This window comes from Emydura macquarii, unplaced genomic scaffold, assembly GCF_026122565.2.
Source record: "Emydura macquarii macquarii isolate MOO-44397 ecotype Brisbane River unplaced genomic scaffold, CSIRO-AGI_Emac_v2 contig_499, whole genome shotgun sequence".
Lineage (NCBI taxonomy): Eukaryota > Metazoa > Chordata > Testudines > Chelidae > Emydura > Emydura macquarii.
The window spans coordinates 2,815,695-2,829,221 of NW_027130636.1; the positions used below are offsets into that span (position 1 = coordinate 2,815,695).

Consider the following 13,527-nt stretch of genomic DNA (forward strand, 5'->3'; position numbering starts at 1 on the left):
AGCTTTGGAAGGGGTCCACACCCACAAGGCATGAACTAACCTTTAACTCATGAGAGTTAGGAAGAAGCTTTCCCTGGGGCCAGTTAGCACGTAGCTGCTCACTAGAGGGGTTTCTTGCATGTTCTCAGAAGCAACTGGTGCTGGTCATAGGCGGAGACAGGAATTGTCCATCTCAGGAATAGTGTATACTGATTGTGTTGATTTTCACATCCTCAAGGGGGCAGCACCATACCCAAGCAATGTGTCATCCTACAATGCTACAGGCTCACACAGTCATGTTCTCCCTACTTGCTGTTCCCAAGGGGCTGAGATATAGCAGAGGAGAAAAAAACTGGAAGTGGGATTTTTCGGGGGGGATTTTTTTAAGCGATCCAACACGATGCCTTCCAAAAGCAAGGAACAGAACAAGCCCTGTTGCTCTTGCAAAATTTCCTAGGTCCTCTCTGGCTGCGAGGGGATGTGAGACCCTCCATCCCCAAGGGGTGGTGGAAGGGCAAAGAGCAGCTCCTGGGAGCCCCATCACCGCTAGCAATCCTCAAGCAAACCCAACCTCATCAGGCTTTGCTCTTTGGATGGGGACCAAGCCTGCACCGCTCCCAGGGATCCTGTTTGAGCTAACAGGACAGAGGTTCCCCTAAACTGTGCTCTTCGGACCCCAGCAGTGTGTGGAGCTGGCCGCCTGCGTGGTGCTGGCTTCTTTCTGGTTTCCAGCTGTTCCAGCCCATAAAGGAGCCTCTGCTGTAGCGATACCTTCTTAATGTTACTTTTCCCTGTGAGCAATTGCTGTTCTATGATTGGGCCGAGGAGGGGAAGGGCGTGTGTGATAACCTGATTTCATGGCATGTCGATGCTGCACTTGGGGGTGAGAATGCAGCTTACCTAGGCATAGCCCTCTTGATTGAATCTGGCTACCTCTGATAACGCCAGGGAAGCCACAGCAGCACAGGCTCTGTAAAGCTGTCTGGGACCCTGGGCACAAGCTGGTGTTTTTCCAACCCCCCCCCCCCCCCTGCCCTCCAGAATCAGAAGATTTGGGAGATCCCAATTTTCATTTGAAAAAAAGGAAGTCTCTAGATCCCATGGTTGCAGGGCACCACTTGAAAACATGACCTGAGCGCGCTCTTTCAAGAAATGAGAAGACAAATCCAAAAAACCCAGCGTTTATTGTCATTTTAGCTGTCATGATTTTTAAACCAATTTCACGCTTTTCTGCAGTCATGTTTTTCGATGAGGGTTGCCCTTTTTGGTTGGACAGATGGCCGGACGGTCATCATATGCCATGATCTTTGATTAAAGATGAAGTGTTGATGCCTGGAGACAGGACACTCCTGGAGGTAAACCAGCCACTGGGAATCCTCTCTTTTCTCTGGTTGCCTAGGGGAATGGGGGGGCTCCGGAGCTGACTGAGACCACCCCCAGGCAAGGCCTCTATTGTCGGCTGCTTGGGCAACTCCATCCGGATGCACAGCACCCGATTTAGGCTCATAGGGCAGAGATTGAACCATCCCTGACCTGGCTGAGTGCCAGCGGCGCCAGGACCCAGGCATGCCCAGCAGCCAGACGGCCATGCCCAACTCCACTGGTGGCAACCACCTGCCTCGTCCCTGTGCTTTCGCCCAGCCCACCGAGAAGCCCTGGGAGTGTCTGTGAGGCCGTCCTCCCACCTGGGATGTTGCTCAGCTGCATCCTGGCCCCCTTCTAATGAACCAGATGTCACTTTCCCCCGGCCCTTGCTGGGCACCCACCAAAGGGGAGGGCTGGCTTGCTCCTCCCGGCTGGGTGATGCCAGGCTTGACCCTGCATGTCTTGGCTTCCTCTCGGTGTGTGGTCAGACCTGCTCTTATGCGGCACACCTCAACCCACCTCACCCTCAGACCATGCAAAGGTGCCAACCGCACATCCCCCACTGGGGCTGGACAAAGGGCCTGATCCTGCCAGGGCCCCAAGAGAGCCGACTGGTCTCTGTGCAAGAAACAGGCAGTTATGGGTTGGCAGGGGGGGTGCGGGTTGGCTAGAAGAATGGAGCAGTGGGAGCAATGGATGGGTGCCACCCACACCAGCTCTGGTGCCAGCCAGGCCCATAGCAGGGGAGCTGGTGCTTTGGGGGCACTGAGCCGCACGCAGAGCTGATCAGCGCTGGGGAGCGAGCCGTGTTGCCCTCCCCTCTCGCTGGGAGGGTGTGGGGGGGGGAGCAGCATCTGCAGAGTCCCCCTCCCCATGCCGCACTGCGAGGGCCATCTATCTCTGCCCTCCCGTGCAGAGGAAGGCTCCGACGGCCAAAACTGCCAGGGCGGAGGCCCCCAAGGTGGGGCCCAGCACCAGAGGGGCGTGTGAGTGCCCGTGCTGTTCTTCTGCAAGACATAAAGAGGAGCAGGCTCAGAGCCGGACTTCGTGCCCAGGGGATCGCGCCGGGGGCATGGGGATGATCCAGGTTCTCTTCCCGTTCCTCCTTTGCCCCCCTCTCCTAGGCAGGGGCCCGAAAGGAGCCACTGCCAGCTCCTGAGGGGTTTGTATTCCTAGTGCGGGAAGAGGCCCCTGGGCGTGCGGCTGGCCAGTGCCCTACCCCATGGAGTAGGCCCAGTGCGCCACCCCCGAGTAACCCAGGCCCCGAGGTTCTTCCCCCACCCACACGTACCGGTCCCAGTGCCGTCCGCCGGGCTGTGCCGCCGCACGAACTCCACGCACGTCGTTTCCAGGAAGGCCCGCAGCATGGAGGTGGTCTCTGGGTACCGGCTCACCTGGGCGTGGGCGAACGTGGCCACTTCATCCCCCTCTCTGTGCCCCGGGAGCACCCAGCTGCTGTTGGCGGGCCGGAAGCTCAGGAAGCCATCTCCATTGAGTGCCACCTCGTAGAAGCTGTGGGAGGCGCCATCTGGGGTGAGCTGGCAGCCCAGTGTGCAGCGCAGGTCCAGGGGGTCTGTGGGAGGGCAGAGCCAGCGGGGTCAGGCTGGCATGGCCTAGACGCAGCTCAGAGGAGCACGGCCTAGATGCAGGCATGCTGGAGTCTCTTGAAAGGAGGGGACGTGGTGGAGCACCCCACCCCCTCCTTGCTTTGCCAGAACAACCCTCGGGCAGGTGGGGGGCATTCAGCTGCACCCTCCCCATTGCTGTCTGCTCCCTGGGGCTCAGGCAGGGAATCCCAGCACAGGGGAGGGACGTTCCTTCACCTTCCCTCCATCCTGCCCCCTCGCTTTTCCCCAGGCCTTCCCACTCTCCCCCTGCCCCTCCTGCCCACCCCGCTCCCTTTGCTCTCCCCTGATCTCGTCCGCCACTTGCTCTGTCACCCCCTTTCTCTCCTCTTCCCCCCCCCCCCCGGCCTGAGCCCGCTACCCTCCTTCTCTTCCCAGCCCCACCCCAGCCTTCTCTGCTGCCCCATCTCCAGCTGTGCTCCCCCCGCTGCCCCACACTGCTGGGTAATGGCTGTGTCCCCGTTCCCCAGAAAAGAATGGGTCCAAAAGGTTTTGAGCTGGCTGGAAACCAAGCTGCCCCTGAAGTGTTCCGTTTTGCTCCGGCCACTCCGAGTGTTTCACACCCTGGGTTTGGGTTGGGTTTATCTAGATGGGCACCATTTCCAATCCAACCGGCGCTGGGCGTCGGAAAGTCGCAGCGGAGCCTTTTAGCTTTGAATGGGGGGGAGGGGGAGAGTTTCCAGCCAAACTATTAGATCCCCCGGAAAAGCACATTTCTCAAAGCAATTAGCTGAAAACCGTTTGCCTGGCAATTCTGGCCAAGTGTAACATCCCCGTCCCCTGCCCTGCAGCACCTCCCTGCCCCCACGTTACACACCCTACCCGGGCAGCCTGCCACGTGTTGTCCAGCTGATGCCAACCCTGTTTCCTCTGCTTTGCTGCCACCCACCCCCTCCCATGCCAGGTAACCAGCACCCGCTGTCAGAGGAGCTGTGCCCTCCGTGCTGCTCCCGCTCTGGTACTCACACTGCACCGGCCTCTCCTTGGCAATCACCTGCACGAAGCTGTGGAAGGAGTGTAGGTAAGTCTGCAGGCTGCGCTCCATTGCTTCCCACCACGCCAGGGGCTCCAGTGGGAGCAGCTGGCTAGCGCGAAAGCCCTGCAGGCTGTGCGTCAGGACCCCGTCCAGAGAGGCGTTCCCCTGAAACTCAATGGCACTGCTGTTCGGGACGTGGGCGAGCTGCAGCATGTCGAAGGTGTGCAGGGCTGGGCGGGAGGGGCATGTGAGGAATCAGAGAGCAGCAGGGCTTGGAAGCACACAAATCCCCTGGGCACTGATGCTGGGCTTCCTCCCACACAAAGCCTTCCCCCCATTGCTGCAGTGAGCCCGCACTCAGCCAAGCACGGGACGGGATGGGGGCTCAGAGAGCAGCCCACGGGGAATCCTTGCTGGAGGGGTAGCAGGTGCTGGGATTTCCCTGCCTGGCCTCAGGAAGTAAGGGGCCTCCTGCCCACTTCCCCCTGCAGAGGCTCCTGCCCCCCCTCCCCAGCCCTGCCTGTCCCAGGTTCTGCGGTACCAGCACGGCTGCCACCTCATTGAGGTGGCAGGGTTGCTGGGAGTCGTTGCAGACTGGCCGGCACCAGCCTTTCCTGCGGGGCTTCGAGTGCCGGAAAAGCGTTTAAGCTGGAAAGGGACCTGACACTTCCCCAGGTCGCAGGGGCCGGGGGAGGGGGGGGGAGAGGTCTTGTTACAGTATCTGCAGGGGAACCATGGCCTGAGCCTCCAGCCCATCCCTCGGCAGTGGGGCTGGGAATCACACTCCCCCTTAGCTGGATTGATCAGAGCCAGCAGTCACCTCTGCTGTCCCAGCTGGTCCCGCATGGGCCGGGAACCCCTCTTACCTGCCCCGTCTCCCCCACGGCACAGAGCGCCCACGAGGAGCAGAAGTCGCAGCATTCCTGGCTGGGGGGGCCGGTTGCTGCTTGCGTCTAGCCTGGTGCTCTTGACTGGAGCCTGGGAGAGCAATAGGAGGATGCGAATAGGGATGCGAAGGCGGGGGCGGTGCTGTCGAGCAGCCAGGGCCCTGGGAGGGAGCTGGGGCTGGCCTGGAGGAAGAGGGCGGGCATGTTATTCCAGCTCCGTTCCATTTCCTCAGCCACAGCTGCTGACACCCCTTCTCTGCCAGCCCAGGCGCCCCTCCTTAGAACTCACCCACCCTGGGCTGACGGGCCAGTCTTAGGGGATCCCCCTGAACATCTGGAACGTGAACTGGGGGGGAGGGAAGGCAGTAAATGTGCTGTACCAGGGCCCAAATTTCTCTACTGGCCTGCACCCACCAGCCCCTTCCCCCAGCTGCTAGGCCAAGCTCCAATGGGCTGAAGAGAGGTCTGGGAGCCAGGACTCCTGGGTTCCCCTCCAGGCTCACAGGGGAGTGTTGTCTGGTGAGTTAGATTGGGTGGGACAGCCAGGACTCCTAGGTTCTGTTGCTAGGTCTGCATGGGGAGTGTTGTCTATGAACAGAGGCAGGACTCCTGAGTTCTGCTCCAAGCTATGGGAGGGGCATGGGCTAATGGGTTAGAGGTGGGTGCTAGGCAGTCAGGACCCCTGGGTTCTACGCCCAGCCCTGCTACTGACTGCTTGTGTAATATTGGGCAAGTCACATGCCTCTGGGCCTCAGTTTCCTCCTTGTAAAATGGCTGTGAGGCTCAGAGGGACTTGTTTTTTCCATGTTCTGCACCTGGGTGGCCTGGAACAAGACTTGGACCTTCAGCTCTGCCTCTTCCAGACCTGGAATATTTTCAACGATCCCTCCAGGTGAGCTTGTTCTCAATTATATCACCTAAGAATTTTTCTGTAAGAGCCACAGGCCAGGTAAGGTTCAGTTCTTAGGAGATATAATTGATAACAATGGGGGTCGGGCTCAGTGTGGGCAGAGGCCAGGGCAGACTCCCCATGTCATGGCGCCGGGGGTTTTGCTGAGACTGAGAATCGAGGGGTGGGACGCAGCGATGACTTTGCGGTGATGTAGCGGGTATGGGGGGGAGCGAGTATGGGGGGAGGGGGCACAGAGTGTGGCTGTATCTGTCGGGGGGGCAGTGTCTGATGCTGGGGGTCACTGGTGGGTGGGGAAGAGGCCTGGGGCTGTCTGTATTGGGGGGGATGGACCATGGAGGGAGTCTGAGGTGTTTCCACATACACAGGGCCGGGGACGGAGCTGTCTGTACATCATAGAATCATAGAAGATTAGAGTTGGAAGGTCATCTCGTCCAACCCCCTGCTCACAGCAGGACTAACCTCAGCTAAATCATCCTAGCCAGGGCTTTATCAAGCCGGGCCTTAAAAACCTCTAAGGGGAGATTCCACCACCTCCCTAGGTAACCCATTCCAGTGCTTTACCACCCTCCTAGGGGAAAACATTTTCCTAATATCCAACCTAGACCTCCCCCACTGCAACTTAAGACCATTGCTCCTAGTTCTGTCGTCTACTACCACTGAGAACAGACTAGCTTCATCCTCCATGGAACCCCCTTTCAGGTAGTTGAAGGCTGCTATCAAATCCCCCCTCATTCTTCTCTTTTGCAGACTAAACAAGCCTAGTTCCCTCAACCTCTCCTCATAAGTCACATGCTCCAGCCCCCTAATCATTTTTGTTGCCCTCCACTGGACTCTCTCCAACTTGTCCACATCCTTTTTGTAGCTGGGGGCCTAAAACTGAACACAATACTCCAAATGCGGCCTCACCAGTGCCGAATAGAGGGGAATAATCACTGCCCTCGATCTGCTGGCAATGCTCCTACTAATGCAGCCCAATATGCTGTTAACCTTCTCGGCAACCAGGGCACACTGCTGACTCATATCCAGCTTCTTATCCACTGTAACCACCAGGTCCTTTTCTGCAGAACTGCTGCCTAACCAGTTGGTCCCCAGTCTTTAGCTGTGCATGGGATTCTTCCGTCCTAAGTGCAGGACTCTGTTGTTCTCTTGTTGAACCTCATCAGATTTCTTTTGGCCCAATCCTCCAATTTGTCTAGATCACTCTGTATCCCATCCCTACCCTCCAGGGTATCTATCACTCTCCCCCACCCCCAACTTAATGTCATCTGCAAACTTGCTGAGGGTGCAATCTACCCCGTCCTCCAGATCATTAATGAAGATGTTGAACAAAACCGACCCCAAGACCAACCCCTGGGACACTCCGCTTGTGACCGGCTGCCAGTTAGACATTGAGCCGTTGATCACTACCCGCTGAGCCCGATGATCTAGCCAGCTCTCTCTCCATTTTATAGTCCATTCATCCAACCCATACTTCTTTAACATGCTGATAAGAATACTGTGGGAGACTTTATCAAAAGCTTTGGGGGAGGGAGCGAGGGTGTCTAGGGTGAAAGGGGGTTGCTGGGGCTGGGGTGTCCCTGGCAGGCGGGGCTGAGTGTCACTGGCAGGCGGGGGAGGCGGGTCCAGGGCTGTCTGTATATGAGGGTGGGGGCACAGGTATCCGGGGGTGTTGCTGGGGCCGGGCAGGCAGGGGAAGGGATCTGGAGCTCTCTGTATTTGGGGGCAGGGGTGGGGGCCGGGAGGTGTCTCCACTCTGCATGCAGGCAGGGCCGGGTGGGGGCCTAGGGAGGAAAGGCTGGGAGGGCCGGAGCCGGACGGGCCAAAAAAGGACAAATTATTAGGTGAGATAATTAAGAACAAGCTCACCGGGAGGGATTGTTGAAAATATTATAGATAAGTGCAAAGGAAGAAACAACTCACTATAAAAAATGTCTCTGGAACTTCCTGAGGAGTAGCTAGGAAAATGGTGATAACGCTACACAGAGCATTAATCAGGCCTATTATTGGATATAGCTGCCAAGCCTTTCAAACAGCACGGAAAACAAATCCATGTAGGTAGTGTGAGAACAGCTTGCTGTGTGCCCGCATCTGAGCACTAACTAACCTTATCTCTGTTTTTTTAGCTGAATTTCCAGAGATATCGCTGACACTAACTTAGGCAGTCCACTGCCCTGGCCATCCTCTCTGATTCCTTATCAGGGCTCCAAGCACCATACGATGGCAAGTCAACAGCAGAACTGATAATGCTTAATGAACTATTACTGCTAACCACCACATTGGCGCAGTTGGATGTCATGTGGCCATAGTAATAGCATGGATCCCAGAGCATGTAGAGAAAGCGGGCAACAAACTGGCAGACTAAGAGGCAAAAAATGCCATTAAACACGTACAAGTTGACCTGGAGATCTTTTTAAGATGTCTTTCAACAAACTGGAATTTAAACACTTCATCAAAAATTAGCTAAGAAAGGTATGGGAGGAATGTGGGCAGGTGAAATGAAGGGGAAAAAAATTCTGTGAAGGAAGCCCAAGGGCTGAAAATGTTGCTATAACCTGAGGCTCGGAGAGGAAGAGGGAAATGGCTCTATTCAGAATGTTAACAGGTCATTGTGAATGTAATAGTAATCTATTTCTAATACACAAAGGTAAGGATTGACTATGCAAAACATGGACCGGTCCAGAAAACCATTGATCATATCTTATGGAATTGTAAAACCTGTCCCAGAAAAGGAGATTTATGTGGAAAATGCAGAAGCCTTCGAGTAACATTTTCTTTGCAACACCTATCCAGAATACATTTAACCCTGCCAAGAGCAGCCGCTTGCGGGAATTAGCAAAAGCGGTTGCTTGTAGGAGGCGGTCTCTCTTCAAAGGTTTGAGCAGCGGCTGCTGGCTGCCCACCAGCTCCAAAGATAGTAAGAAAATATGGTTGCTGGCCCCTCTTTTGAGTTTCTTCACAGTCAAATTACAGGGGGAAAAGTTCTGCGGACTCTGCAAGCAGTCACTCCTGACAGGTGCTGTCTCTTTGGAGGGGGTCGCTCAGGCAGGTTTTACTGTACGAGGAAAATGGGCCTCAATTTTAAAAAGCTATTGTGTGGGTCTTTAAGAATACTGGGGAAGGTGACGGATTGTACATCAGAGCCTGTCTGCGGAGTTCAGGGAGTGGGTTGCTCCACCGCCAGCCCACAAAGAAGATGAAGAAGACAGAGGGGTTTGCAGGGAGAATGGGATTGACTCTGCAGTCACTCTCCTGGTAGTAGGGGATGGAGAGCTGTGTGGGAAGCAGGAAGCCTCCTGCATGGGGAGGAAGAGGAAGCCTGGGTGGGGAGGGAAGATACTTGCAAGACACAGGATTGAAGCAAGCTCCTGTGTTGGACCCTGACACCAGGGCAGGAACCAGACCTGGTCTGGGGAGGATCCCGGCCCCTGGCAGACGTTGTTTATCTCAAAAACCCGGGAAGCGGCTGGGGGAAAAGCCTGAAGAAATGCTAAGGGTAGGAAGGAGTCCAGGAAAGCAGTGGCGAGGCGTCTGAAGGAGCAGACCTTGGCTTTTCGTCCTATAGTCCCTAGACTGGAAGGTAGTGGGAGGGCCTGGGTTCCCCTAACGGCCACTGGGAAGGTGGAGTGAAACCCCCTGATATAAGGGGCTATGGATATATAAAAGCCCTGCAACAAGAGGGTGCAAAAAACACAGGGCCCTGAGTTGGGGCTGAAGACCTTCGGTAAGGACATTGCCAGTCTTGGTTGGACTCTGTTACCCTGAAAGGGGAGGCACTAAAACATGACCTGGCTGGAGAGCTGAGTCATGAGAAGAGCGGGGCCATCATGGGGCATGTGCGGGTCCCTAGAAAACAAACAGCTGCTATGCCACACGCAGCCAGAGGGGGCGCACCAGTGGCAAGTCAACCCTCCTACAGAGGTGGTGTACTGGGGTCCCAGTCTGAGAGTGGGGGAACTGCCAAATTCCACTCTGAGATAGGTAAGGGCGCAGGACACCTGGGAGGATGCTCACAGAGACCAGGAAGGGGACAGAGATGTGATCCAGCCCCATGATGGCCCCTCTGACACTTAGCTTGGTCAATTTGCCTGGCAGAGATCTAGTGCCCCAGAACAAAGCTGGGTTGATTAACTTAATTTTGAAAATGCTTGAGATTTTGAATACAGCGGTGATGTCAGAATGTGCTGGTCACACTGGCAGACCAGATTCTAGCTCATGCCCAGGCTCCAATGAGCACAGACAAATGCAAAGCTGGGAACCCATCTGGCTCATTTGTGTATTAACATCCTCGAACTAGATATGAAGTTGCTAAGACTGTGTTTACTGTTTAGACCTTCTGAATAGCTTTTTAGGATGCTGCATATAGTCTCGTTTATCCATACCCCGTGTTATAGAGCAATAGCAACGGTTTGCATAGTAAACCTCTGCAAGTGAGTAACACACCAAGCAGGAGAGAAGCATTAATTAGTGTAAAGGGCTGGGTCTGCAGACAAGAGGGACCAGTGAAATCAAATGATGCATTGTGTAACATCAAAGGACAAAGATTTGGTTGATTGCCCTGGCCATTCACATGAAGAGGCGAGGGGGGCAGGGCGGAAGGCTCTGACAGTTGTGCTATCAGTTTGGACTCTGGGGAAAGGGAATAAATATGCCAGAGCAGAAGAAACTTTATTTCTGTGCTGCTTGAACTCTGAGGGATGAGGATTTCTAAGCATAAGCAAGAAGTGCTGAGCTGTTTAGCCTGGGTTAGCCCTAAAGGGCATATAAAGTGTGCATATTAGAGCAGCTACTATGGTCTTTTGGAACCTGAGACTGTATCTCATTTGTGTGTGTATCTTCGCCTCTTTTAACCTTGTAACCAACTCTCTTCTTTCTTTTCCTAGTTAATGATTCTTCAGTTAGTTTATTATAGGATTAGCTGCAAGCGTTGACTTTGGTAAGAGATCTAGGGTGCTATTGAACAGGCGTGGGTGACTGGTCCTTCGGGACTGGATATTGTTGTGATTTTTGGTGTACAGGACCATCTATCACAAAAGCAGACTAACCTGGCCTGCAAGATAGAGCAGAGTGCCCAAGGGGACGGTCTGTCACTCCACATTAAGGTTGTTGCTGTGCTTGAGGAATTCATGCTTGTTACTGGGTTGGTGAAATCTAATTATAAAACACACAACCAGTTTGGGGTCCAAGCCCATTACCTGATAGTTTGCCCTGCTGGTGGCACTCAAGCTGGGGAGCCAGTCCAGACAGCGTGACCGTGCTCATCAGCAATCTTAAAACCTATCATGTGTTATCCAAATAACAAATATCACAGGATCTTTTTCAAGCCACCTTTATTGTGAATACAAAAATTTGATAAATAGTATCAATAATGCAAATACCAAGAAAACAGTATCAACACTGTAACAATATCAATATTGTGCTTTACTGATTGAAATAGTATCAATAATGTAAATACCAGGAAAACAGGATCAACATTGTAACGATATTAATATTGTGCTTTCAAATATAGAGATTCTTGTTAATAAAATATACTTCACTGACACGTTTCAATTGGTACTTTAATTTACACTCATACACACAGACAGGCATACACAGACAGGGAGACAGACAAACATACATAGGGGTCTCACAGATGTTATAGTTATCAGCCTCTTGGTGCTCATGGTAGTCACTGGCCAGGTGACTGTAGCATGAGGGTGAGGAGCAAGGTTCTGCCATGCACATCAGTAATCCTGCTGGTGTGGTGATGTAGACCCAAACCTCTGGTCTTTATCTTTCTATCCCATTTTATAGGGAAAAGATCCCATCTAAGTCTCTGGGTTTTTGCTCTGTCATGCTGCATCTGCATTTGGTGTGATCCTTAATCACCCACATTGTTGCAAGCCTGATCAGATTTTGTCCTGTGAAGTGGGCTGACTCCAAAGTTATCAGGGTGGGCTCCTCTTCGGCCAGTTGAGTGGTAAAAGTTATTATCTTTGTTCCTTTCTTCCTCCCTCAAACGTTTGGGATGAGGCTGGTGTTTTCTTCATCATGTTTCGACACTCCTTGCTTAGACCAATTGTTCAATAACTCTCCCTGTCTACACCCACCTCAATTGCTCAGCCATTCACACTCAATTACTCAGTGCAAACTCCTAGCTGAAGAACTTACATATCTTTTAAAGCAAACATTATTTCATTTTTGACTTAAGCACATAAAAAATAGGATTTTTACAAATATTCTGAAAGTGGGTAAAATCAACAGATAAAATTGTTGGTGGAATGTTTTACAAATAATCTTAAAACAGATAGAATTATTCAAGTAAAGACAGACTTGAATTATTACTAAATAATAGGATTTGGAACCATGTCAAACTGGAATGTAGGATTTACAGAGATTAGCTTAGACAAAAATCTGGGATCTCTCGTTCCAATGATATGCAGTAAATGAATATTTAAAAAAGACTGAAGTGAACATTTCAAAAGGTAGAACAATAAGAGTGAGTTGAGGTTTTAGCTTTTGGTTAAAGGTACAGTGTATCAGGCTGAAGTGCATCTTGGTGGGGGGGGGAGGTGTTTGTGGCTCTGTTCTTTCATATATTTCATAAAAGCAGGATTGGGCCAACACATGGAGTGGAGGGAGTGTGAAGAGGGAGTTCAGCATTTAAACTGACCTCTCGGGAGGGACCTGTCAAGGGGAAGAGGAGAATTTTCCCGAAACACTGACATTCATCAGACAGATGGTTGGTGCTTTAAGAAAAGTGTGTTCAGCTAAGTCAGGGAGCTCCATTAATGCTTCTTTGACAGATCAGAGAGAGGGAATCCCATAAAATGTAATGCATTGGATGCATGGGTTTCAATGCCTGCCTGATATCCTGCCTCACCCACTTCCCAAGTCCCCTGCTGAGCCCAGCTCCCCTCCAGCATGCACATCCTAAGAAGTCTGCATGAGGGGAGGAGAGAAGGAAGAGCATGGATCTTTAGAGGGCCTGGAGGGAGGCAGCAGAGTGGGGGGACTGAGGAAAACGGAGGAAGGGGAGACAGTAGGAAGGAGCATGGGCCAAGGCAGTGGAGTGGTTGGCAGTGGAGAAGGGGGAGCAGTGGAATGTGGGGATTACAGACCTTACAATTTTCATTGGCCTCCCTGTGAGTCTTTGGAAGCTCCGTGGGATGCCCATGGCAAGCCTTCTGGGGGACCCCTGCCCGTTCCTCAGACCGCAGTGTCACAGCAGGGTCCTCCACAACCCCCTCGCCCCTAGAAGCTGATCCCCATGAGTCTAGACAGGGTGGTCCTGAAAAGAATGGCCCCATTGTGCTTTGGCGCATGGTTGACAATCCAATGAGCTCATGCGGGAGGAACAAGCCTGGTGGGGCAGAAGGGTCAGCATGGCCCTGAAGAGCAGCCAACAGCTCCAAGCCACAAAGGCCGCCTTGACAATGGGTCCCCAGCTCTTTGCGAACAACATTCGTCTCAGACCTGACAAACTCAGTGTGTCAAATACATTGCAGATAGGGAATGGCCTGGCCAGGGTAACAGGTGAGGTCTCCACTGAACGCTTGCTGCTTATTGATGTTCATAATCCTGGTGCGATGTGTGCAGGGGTGATATTTAAAGAATAATTTAACTATATTGAAAATTATGCCCTGACGGTCTCTAGGGCAAAATTAGGCAGTAATATTACTCTACAACAGCCTATTTGGGCAGAGGGGGTAGCCACCCCTCTCTGATCAGCCAGTTAACTAATGCCAGGCTCAATGGCCTGTGATTGTTCTATCCCACAACAGTCAATGGAAAGTCATCAAAGAC

At 52.9% G+C, this 13,527-nt stretch overlaps 1 protein-coding gene across 1 annotated transcript; it reads right to left on the reverse strand.

Moving 5' to 3' along the window:
* Window positions 1–1,159: 1,159 nt before the first annotated feature.
* On the reverse strand, window positions 1,160–4,906 carry PROCR (protein C receptor). The gene is made up of 4 exons (XM_067538624.1): window positions 4,812–4,906; window positions 3,936–4,175; window positions 2,636–2,917; window positions 1,160–2,351 (listed from the first exon to the last, which is right to left on the reverse strand). Exons 1-4 carry the CDS (start codon window positions 4,864–4,866, stop codon window positions 2,239–2,241), a joined length of 690 nt encoding a protein of 229 aa, XP_067394725.1. The 5' UTR covers window positions 4,867–4,906; the 3' UTR covers window positions 1,160–2,238.
* Between the last annotated feature and the right edge of the window lie 8,621 nt (window positions 4,907–13,527).